This window comes from Hyalella azteca, unplaced genomic scaffold, assembly GCF_000764305.2.
Source record: "Hyalella azteca isolate HAZT.00-mixed unplaced genomic scaffold, Hazt_2.0.2 contig12479, whole genome shotgun sequence".
NCBI classification, from domain to species: Eukaryota; Metazoa; Arthropoda; class Malacostraca; order Amphipoda; family Hyalellidae; genus Hyalella; species Hyalella azteca.
In genome coordinates, this window is record NW_025942437.1 from 121,807 (window position 1) to 132,719 (window position 10,913).

General features: G+C 39.1%; 1 protein-coding gene across 1 annotated transcript; it reads left to right on the forward strand.

Moving 5' to 3' along the window:
- Positions 1-2,141: 2,141 nt before the first annotated feature.
- On the forward strand, positions 2,142-10,543 carry LOC108678337. The gene is made up of 3 exons (XM_018166718.1): positions 2,142-2,523; positions 3,055-3,113; positions 3,528-10,543. Exons 1-3 carry the CDS (start codon positions 2,464-2,466, stop codon positions 9,313-9,315), a joined length of 5,907 nt encoding a protein of 1,968 aa, XP_018022207.1. The 5' UTR covers positions 2,142-2,463; the 3' UTR covers positions 9,316-10,543.
- The last annotated feature ends 370 nt before the right edge of the window (positions 10,544-10,913 follow it).

Sequence of the window (10,913 nt, forward strand, 5' to 3'; positions counted from 1 at the left end):
AGACCTCCTTNAGCGTACAGTACTCGTCACACCAGACCTCCTTAAGACCATGACTGTCACATATCGAGGTTATGTCGCCCGTTACCTCAGGAGCGCTACAAGCGTCGCGACCTATACAGTACCAGGCGTCAGCATCTGTTGTCTCTTGCTTTCTATTTATGAGAAATGAACTTGAATCTGCTTAAGGAAATGCTAGAGTGTAAATAATCAGGAGGTGGGAGTTAAGTTCGATGTTATAGACCTAAGTAACTATATTGATAAGATTTAAGTGACGCTCAGCTGATTATATAAGTGTATTTACACGATTTTAATTATGCAATTCTCGGATTCTTTTGTAAGAATTTGGACAAATTCTATGACTATGAATTGAAAGAGGAAAAAAACGGCTCTAAAATAATATAATACGTATCAGTATATTGTCCAAGTATATATTATAATGTTTTGCTTAAAAATTCTTTCTTATATTCGTTGTCATCCTGTTTGGTCTGAAAATTTGTAAATATTAAAAATGTGATGTTTTTAAAATCATCTTCACGAAAAAGAAATAAATAAAATTATAAAGATATGGTGAATTTTTGTGGTATTGTCTTTGCTTTTAAATTCCTGCTTAACTTGCGATTCAAGCAAACAAGTGATTTTAATACATATAAATAAAATAATTTTACATTACTCAATATTTTTATTCTTTACTGCAGTGGATTGAATAAATAATACAAAAAATTTGTGATGAAATTCCTTCAGTCACATTATTCCTCATTAGCGAGCAATACGTCCACTGAAGCGCTGCAGTTCCCCCACTAACCTTTCATCATGCGTTTATTTCAGCTGCACTCGTCAAATTTGGCGTAATTAGAGCAGTGAGTTGCGTGTTCGAAACCGCGACAAGCCGTGAATGTTCCGCGATATTAAAAATCGGACACAGGTTTAACGGCCTGATCAACGCTGAAACCGCTATTGTTATAATTATTATTATTATTGTTACTATTATTATTATTAATATTATTATTGTTATTATTATTATTATTACTATTATTGTTATTAATTTCCATTTTTCTTTTAACATTAGTACCTCTGCAGTACGGTCGTATTGAATATATAATTTCACAGCGAATAATCATTATCCTCTCGATGTTTTTAAACTCAACTCTCATTGCGGGATGCATTTTTTGCCGGGGTTAATTTTTTCCTTAATAAGACTGGGATTACGGTCAGTATCAAGACTGCTGATGCGTCCGTCATATGGCGTTATTGCGTGACTCGTCGAACTGCTGTTAGTCCAGCACATGTTGCCTGTGCCCTGTAAGAATTTAAATATTTCTTAAGCAAAGAAAAAAATATTTTTTCCAGTCATCATTTTCGTGTTATAGCAAGCAATTTATAATTTGATTAAAGTCATAGAATTTTGTAGGTGTGTTCATGAAGTATTCTTCTGTTAAATTGTTTGATGCAGCCACTTGTCTTGTTTTCAGACTTTGAAAAGTAATACAATTATATCATCATGTAATATTATGACTCGTTTCAATAATACATTATATTAGTTAGCTCATTATAAATTCACTAAGTGAGTCTTAATGTTCAGGCCCATGAGACCGGCTTATTATTAGCATAATCATCACCGAGGAACTGAGTTTTTCTGTTATTGGTGTGTCGTAGTTTGTGTTCAGTCATTAATGGAAAGATGTGCTCTTTTAAACTAATGTGAGATTTTACCATGAAAAATGGAGCGAAACAATGCCTAATTTTGTTATTGTTGACGATAATATAGCATCTGATGAGGTATTTGATTACATATAATTCTATCACAGTTTATGCTGAAGTGGGAGACCGAGCGAGAAAAAACGGCCGAAACGCTGAATTTTCGGAGAGACTGCGACAGAGAGACAACGCCGACAGCATCGACTACATCAAGAGCTTGATGCAAGAATTCCATCAGCCAGGCGAGGAGCTGTGAGTGAAACTTTAACTAAAAACAAAAATTAAATTCAGAATGATGATTTATTTATGCTAATCGAGCAATATATACACTTATAAATCACAACATTTACTGATCAAAAAACATTTAAGTTAAACTGATCAAACAACATTTACACTGATCAAACAACATTTACACTGATCAAACAACATTTACACTGATACACTTCTGGCAACAGCCAAGAAGTGTCAGGTGTCAGCTCTGGAGCCAATTCGAACAGCAGCACTTCTGGCAACAGTCAAGAAGTGTCAGGTGTCAGCTCGGGAGCTACTTCTGCCAACAGTTCTTCAGTAAACAGTCGCGAACAGTCAGTAGTCAGCAAAGGACCTTCATCAATCAGTGGCAACAGTCAGGAACTTGCCTTATCATCATCGTCAGCCACCTCCGTGACTCGCAGCCAGGCAGAGGCTGCTGACAGCAATAACAGGAACTCGTCGTCAGCAGGGCTGGCTCGTCAGCTGGGCCCCGGTTCACCGCTGACAGCTGCTGTCATGCTGGGCGCCCCTCTCCTGGCGGGCGCCATATATGCTGGCGCCAGCGCCCCCAATGTGGTAATTATTTAATAATAGCAATCACTTTGCGTAGGATTGTAACCTTTTTATTTTCACCTCTCTCAAGTGAAAATAATTATATGAGATCCTGAAGGGTCTATCAATTCAAATTATTTTTTTTTATTGTGACAATGAATCGAAAAACTAATTGTGGGATGAATATAGGGATTTTAAATGTTATTACGCTTCACAACAGTTGTCCTGCAACTGGAAACGTTTCGTCATGATTTACAATCAAATGATCACTTGAATTGTCTCATAATTGGTGTTGTTTAATAATCACTTAAGAATTTGCGAATAAATAATCGATCAGTAAAGCAATTAAATTAATATTAAGGTATTTTTTTACCACACGAATATTTTACCGTACATTAATATTAAGGTAATACTTTACCTCACTAATATTTTACCGTACATTTAAAATTAAGGTAATACTTTACCTCACTAATATTTTACCGTACATTTAAAATTAAGGTAATACCTTACCTCACTAATATTTTACCGAACATTTAAAACCATGCGCTTTTGCAGCCGGGAACTCGTCGTCAAGATCAGGACGCTGGAGGCGCGGATGAACCATATTGGCAGAGGTAAGGCCTGCGTGCTTAGAGGGAGATTTGAACAATTTTCCTAACTAATATCTAATAATAGTAGTAATATTCTACTAATGATAAATAATAATAAATAATGCTAATTAATAGAAATATTCTATTTTGCGTACGTTAATTTTTGACAAGCACCTGAAAATGTTGATAAACCTATCATTATTTAGCACCAAAAGCTTACACTTTTTCAGTCTAAAAGCATTATTGCACCTTCACAAAAAAGCCACATTTCTCATTATTTCAATTTTATTTGTGATATTTGTCTATTATTGGAAAATGATGCTTGGTTAGAGAAGGCACACTAATTTTCTTATTTCTGGTAGACTACCAGATTTTTTAGAATTAGGATAGAATAGGCTCATGTAACTATTTTATCCATGTTTTTTCTTTCCCGAGCAGGCTCATTCAGAGGACAGTTGGCAACATTAGAAACACTGCGAGTTACGTTGAAGGACAAGTTCGCGATTTTTTTGAGTTGGACGGATCACGTGACCAAACGACTGATGACCAGGCCGGAGAAATGGTCGGGGTTGTGCCTGGAAATGCACCTCCAGGCATAGTTCAGCTTAACCAAAACCAGGTCTTGAGACCGAGAAGGAGGAAGAAAAAACCAACTGCTGCTGGAAACCAAGCTTTGGCACCCAACGGTGACATGCAAATCAGGCTGCCCTATATTGATGGGTCTCCGGTGTTCCATAACATTAGGGTACTTGATCAGTTGGGCACAGCAGGAGTTGCAGGAGGAATAGGGGGTTTCGCTGGCGGTGTTGGTGGCATTCCTGGACTCGGTGGACAGGTCGGCTACAAAAAATCTGCCACAGGACATCTACATGATCCCTTCACTCCTGTGAGACAAGAAAATAACCCCGTGTTTTACACTCCTGAGGGTCATCCATTTAGGCCGGCCGTTAATTCACCTCAAGTTTTGGGTTCTAAGAAGGAAAGTGATGGTCTTCTTGAACAAGGTATTGAGAATTCGCTTCTTCATCAACATTATATCGACGCAGGAGTTCCAGTTTCTGGTCAAGTACCTGGATTGGCATCTCTTGGTTCGCAAAGGCTGCATTCGGAACAATACGTTAGGATTGCCGAAACAGGACAAGTAGTTCCACTTCGGGCGCTCCATCCTCAGCTATTGGAAACTAGGCTCCAGTCCGACACCCTTCCTGTCAGACGATTTGACGGGGCTCTCTCGCGTCAGCTGAGTGCACCAGAGCTTCTCGCTTTGTCTCAACAACAAGAATCTATTGGACTTAATGGGAATGTTCGGCAATCACAGGCCGTAAATTCACCTGTGCTGATCAGTGAGAGACGGAGAGGTATTGACTCGCAAGGATCCGAAAATTTCCCAGAAAGGAAAAGCGTACAGAACTCGAGTCATTTTTTAGGCAATTCCGGTGATGCAGTTCCCATGGTAGGACCCGGCCTACAAATGGTTGACGGAACTGTACAATACCAAGCAGAAGATGGAAAAATGCATTTGCTTGGGATAACTGCTGGTAACGAAAAAGTTAAACGTCGAAAGCGTCCAACACGGCCTGGTAAAAACAAAAATCTGAGGTTGAAAAATGTCAGAAAAGATGCTCCTAAACTTCCAGCGATATCAATTAGACCAAATCAACCCAGCATAAACCTAGCCACAAATCTGCCTATGCCGTCGATCAGCGCCCACGAACAAAGGCCGTCGCCACACACTTTTGCTATGCTGCCTGAAACAAAAGCAGACGATTTCAACGCGCATGATCCGTTAACAGTTCAGCTACGCTCATACAACCACAAGTACACTGGAAGCAGCGAAGAAAGACAACAGTCTCCTAATAGCCATCGATATTTACTTCCGAACTCGATATCCAGCCACGGGCAGGTTGAGCAGGGAATAAGGCAAACTCAGCAGCAAATAAGCCCACATGATATTCGAGATTTCATGAAAGTTAACATGGATTCGCCTGGTAGAAAAACAACAGATGCTTCAACGAACTCGTTTGGAAATTACACCACGAGATTTCGAGTGATAGATTATAAGGAAGAGCTGAGAATTGCAAAAGAAAAGCTAAATATCTCTAACTTGGAGAATGTGGGAACGGCTTCTATGAATTACGGAAACCTTAAACCAGAATCTGTGATCAGTAAAGTCGAGCTAGAATCTATTAATAAACACCAAGCATACTTGAGAGCAATGAAAAAACAATTACCGAGATTTACTTCAAAAGAATTAATAGAACATCGGCCACCCGAGCAGAAGACCATTGAGCAGCTGAAGCCTCTGGCTCGTGAAGCAGCGGTCGATGATTTTTTAGACCCGCGTAACAGACTGATAGTTGGTGGCGATTTGTACCGCAAAGCATATCTTCCAGACACAATGTCCGGTGAAGACATTTCAAGTATATCAAGTCTTCATTCCAGTCAAAGAGCAACCGAACACGATAAATTGCCTTTATACAGAGGGGATTTTTCATCACATCCAATAATGAAATCTTCGGACACGGTGGATTCTGTTCCAGGGGCTTCGAGGATATCAGCAAAATTACAGAATGATATTACCAGGCCTCCAAATAGAACGAACTCGAATGATAAGATGGAAGGACCCAAGCAGCTGGATATCGACACCAGTGATAATAATCTACACCAATCAAAAATTCGTGCGGATTCCAAAGATCCTACAGAGATCAAACCTTCCCCCAGCTCCACACGCACTGCTGACTCGGAAGAAGAACCTTTAGGATATCCGTTTTATAAGTTCAAAAACCAAGGAATTAGACCTCCGAGTAGCATTCAGGACGTAATAGCCCTCACAATGGGCGCTGAGCCTGCGCATGATGAAGGTCGGAGGGATCATCGCAATAGCTTGGAGTTCAATCGATTCAAGCCAAATAATCCACGAGCCTCACCAAGAATTGACAAGATTGCTATGACACAAGAGACTGAATTCCCTAATGATTATAACTATGATTATTATCATGATAGGTTGCCTCTTCACCAACCTCATCATAACGCCCGGCCTAAGAGCAGCAAAACTCAAGGATTACTTTACCATCAATATAAGGAAAGGAAACACTCCGAAAACTCGGCTGTTGATCACGCACTGCACAGTATAAACCTAGGCAGACTTACTGGCACCGCGGAAAACTCAGCTTTGAAGATACAACCAGCTTCGTTTGAGGTATTTGATATTATCGCAGATGAAAGTAAAAAGAGAAAGAAAACCCAAGGATACAATGATGGTTCGGCAGTTTCTGACATGAAGGTGTCTGACAGAAATCGGAACCAAGGATCTGCCGGCGTTCACGTCTCTGTCAAAAGTACTGACGGAGTCACAACTTTGGATGGACCTCAAAATGAGGCTTACTTGCCTTACAATTCGGATAGTTTTCTGCACAAGAACGTCCCACAAAACCCAAAACCAAACGAGAAAGTCAATACCAGAATAAATAGTGATGAAGTGGATTACGCGTATGACCGCGAAATTGCAAAACAAGATGAATCCGATTACGTATTCAAAAGCAAGGACAAAATAAAAACTTTGTCTGAAGATAAGGAAAATCGAAACCCTTCGACCATCAGTAGCGTACGAATATCCACGGCATCAAACCCCGTGGCTGAAGAGTCGTATGGCGACAGCGAGTACGACGAAACTCCAGGGCTGAGGAGGCGAAAAATCGTTGGATCTAATTTGGGACGACCTTTTAGGAGACGGCGGCCATCATCAACAACAGTCAGGCCTGCAAGCGTTGAAAATAAAAATGATGAATCAATTAGCTTCAGACTCAATAATCGACAAAACTTACCAAGAAAGAGTTTGTCTGCTGAACTCGGTGACTATATCCGCACTAAAACAAAGCTGCCTCAAAGTGTCGTGACTACTCAAAAAAAAAGTGACATCACAAGGGATTCGGAAGAAGACGAAATAAAAGTACCCGAAAATAATCAGTCCGCTGACATGACTCAGACGAGGTCCAAGAGAAGAAAACCTATTGGTAGAAAGAGGTTGGGTAATCTTCCAGCTGCCAATCAACAGACAGACGATGAGTTGACGGGAATACCAAGCGCTGCGAGTTCAGGCCTTAGACGAAGAAGACGACCTCTAGAAAATCCAACGAAAAATAATCCAGTATATATTGAAGATAAAAACAGTCCTCCCTTCGCCCAAGATTACACAGATCCTGAATCACGCTATAGAACTCGAGACACAACTGATCTTGAACAACAAACTTACGAAGAACGATATATGAGACGTAAAAACTACAAAATCATGGATCGTCAACAAGAGAACATGGAGAAAGAATACAGTGTTGAAGGAACTCAGTATCCTGATGATGATGACATGAGTGTCAGCCCTTCAGTCAAAAACGAAGCGACCAGGAATTTTATGGGCATAAAACGAAACTCAGCTCCTAAATTTGGTGAATTCAAAAAGAATTATGACACTACTATCGAACTTCTCAAGGCAAAACGAGATTCCATTGGACCCAAAAGTACGACCCCTCAGCAGGAAGACACAATTCCTTCTTCTCCGTCGCCCTTTCTGCCAACACATGCAAGCCGCGGCAAAGTGAAAAGAAATCACGACGATGCAATTGCTGATAGAAGCAACTCCAGTGTAAAGGAGCCTCACGTTATAACTATTGATGACATCAGCGGTCAAGATAATAGGTTGTCTCCTAGAATAAATCCGTTCACAAGTACAACACCAAGTGGACCTTCATTCATGAAAAGAATTCAAGATATTAGTGATGAAGATAATCCGATTATTTCAAATTTGAAAGCCGTTTTTCTTGAAAATGCTAACGAACATCACAAGCCGATGAAAACTTCTTTCTGGCATCTTGGCGTGCCACGAACAACCGAACCTGTAGAAGCTCTTACCACTTCCACTACTCTAACTCCTGGAGTGAAGAAAGTGCGAAGAAAGAAGCTAAGAAATTCTGAATATTCCCAAATTTCCCGTATGGGTTTGCCTCTGAACAGCGTCGAAATAATAACCGGCAAAATTTCTAATTCAAATCCTCCTAGAACTCCTCACCTAAGGCAGCATGGCGCTTTCTTGGTAGCTAAAACATCATCTAACACGGCTCCTGATATCGCAATTACTGCCGGAGGCCAAATAAATGAGAAAGAAGAAATAGAAGATCAGTACGAAAGTTTGTCTGACCTTATGCCTATGAGGCTCGTGGCACCTCACCCGGAAACTTTAAACTCCGTGACTCCTCTGGCTCAAGTTGGAGATAACTTCAGTGGTAAAACCATGAACTTTAACGATGAAGTTCGCCAAGAAGATATTCAGGCTGATAAATCCGGTGCAGCTGTTAATTCTGTGCCAAAACAACACGAGACCCAAATGGAATATGGAGAATCCTTTACACCAAACAAAATTATTTTACCGATCAAAAATGCAAGTAAGTTTGCAATTGCAAGTGAAGCTTCAGACGAGTCCCTGGTAGCTATTGGAGAGATCCAGCTACCTGGAACTGACCGCAAAATTATCGTTAAAACTCCTGTTCCGGAATTTTTTAACTCCGGTCCTGGCTCCGTTGTTGACGTATTTAAAAATACAAAAGAGGATCAAGTCGACAAAGCAAGTGATGTTTTGGAACAAAGTACTAAAAATTTTGCACCAATTTCCAAGAGACATTTTTTCGAGCCAGAACCATACCACCCAACTACTGATCGCTCATCGCTGGCTTCCTTCCCTAAATATCTGGGACCTAAATTATCAGCAAAAACTTTCATGATCGAAGACGACAGTTTGGCCTATGATCAATTGTCAACGCCGACAAGAGAAGAATCTCAGGAAATGAGTGACACTTCAATCGCGGTCGCACAGAGCAACATTGTTTCCATCAGCACAACTCTTCAAGCAACTCCTGATGCCAAGCAATCTGCGCCAGCTGACGACCAGCCTAACACCGGCAATGAAAAAAAATCAGGGATAATAAAACCCGCAACAGACGTAGACGGCGACTCGCAACATCAAACAACATTGTCCCGGGTAAATAGCAACAACGATGAAAATAATCCCGAAGTTCAACTCGACCCCAACCAACAGTCCCATAAAATCAAAGAAAGAAATTTGAACGAAAACAAATTGAACTCCAAATTTGAAGCTACTCAAAATAAACCTTTATTGGAAAACGTATCTTCTCGTAAGTTGACGGTCTCTTCACCCATTAAAAAAATCGTTCTGTCGTGATTTACTTCGATATATTTTCAATAAAAAATTCACCGTTGCTTGAATTAATACGATGAAATTGAATTAATAAATTATTCTTAGCTCGATCTCATCTCGAATTAATTCAAAGCATATTCCTTCAATTTTCATTCAATACACTGACCTAGAAAAAGATTTGTAATGAGCAATAATTTAAAAACTGTAAAGTGTAAATCTTCCAAAAAAATCCAGACTCATTTTATTGAATGAAAGAATTTGCAGCAGGCTTACTCTCAAAAAACAACCAAATGATCGTACAACAATAACCTTGAGGTGGAGCGCAGATTCGGGAAAAGGTTTTAAATGCGAGGGAGTTGGGAGATAAAATTTATGTATTTAGACTGCATTATCTACAATTAAGTTTCATGCTAATAATTTATCTTAATAATAATTTCATGCTAGTAATTTATAGTTGGCATTATAAGGGAGATGAGACTATTCTTATTTAATACACTAGGTTTTAAGTTGAAAACGCGTAGAAATTCCGGCATTTCACTATTCTTTATGCTACAGGTATGCATACTTTTTAACACGAATTTATCGCATTTTGTCTTTAAAACGTTCATCACTTTTAAGTGAGTTATAGACCGTTTTCTCGCACAAAATTTATGGTAAGCAGCGGCAGAAGTCGCTGCGTTCTCGAAGTCAGTGTTCATGCTATTCAATGTTCCGATTTTTTGTATGCATCAAATTTTGAATTCAGACTTTCCGCCATTTTGGCTCACGTTGCTTAACATTTAACGTTTCAGAGATCGGCTTTTAATTCAGATATATCATGTGGCATAAAAAGTTTCAAATCTAGCATAGAAAACTTCAGGAAGGGCATTGATTTTACGAAGAATTCAATAATATTTATTTTCCTGATTGTTTTATTTCTTAAGTTAATTTTTTTATTAATTGTATAAGAAACATTGGTTGCAGAATAGTGAGGTAACCCATAGACGAAGCACATGAAATCAGGAATATATTTGTAGGTAGTTAGAGGCGAGGGAGAGGAAACACGAACTAGAAGCGGAAGCTTATAAGATATTTATTCCTTATCCAATAAGATCGATATAAAGAAGTATATCTAAAATATGTTATAGGCGTCATGTACTACACAATTGTTGTAAATGAACATTCATATGGCCATTGCTGACATTGATTTAAACTTTAAATTGATGTACGCCTGTTATTGTAATTCAATATACGAGTTTCTTATACAAATTTAGAATATGTTTATTTTCAATCCAGACTTCAATTTGGCTACTATTGAATTGGCTATCGTGCATTTAATCCTAATTATAGATTGTATTACAGTACTGATTTTACAGTAAAATTTTCTCAAGTCTACGGACTTAACTTACAGTATTTAAGTTACTTGGCGTCGAGACTTTTACCATGAATGCATTTCTGAACAAAAATGATTGACACCATCTGTTTCAGAAAATTTACCAAGTTAATATTATTACGCGTTTAGGTATTATATTAATTTGAGCTTGAAGTAGGATATCGTTACACAAATGGAGCATCGTATCAGCCTTACTTACTGTGAACATATGCTGGGGTTGCGCCAGTGTCCCGGCAGCGGGGTTAACGAG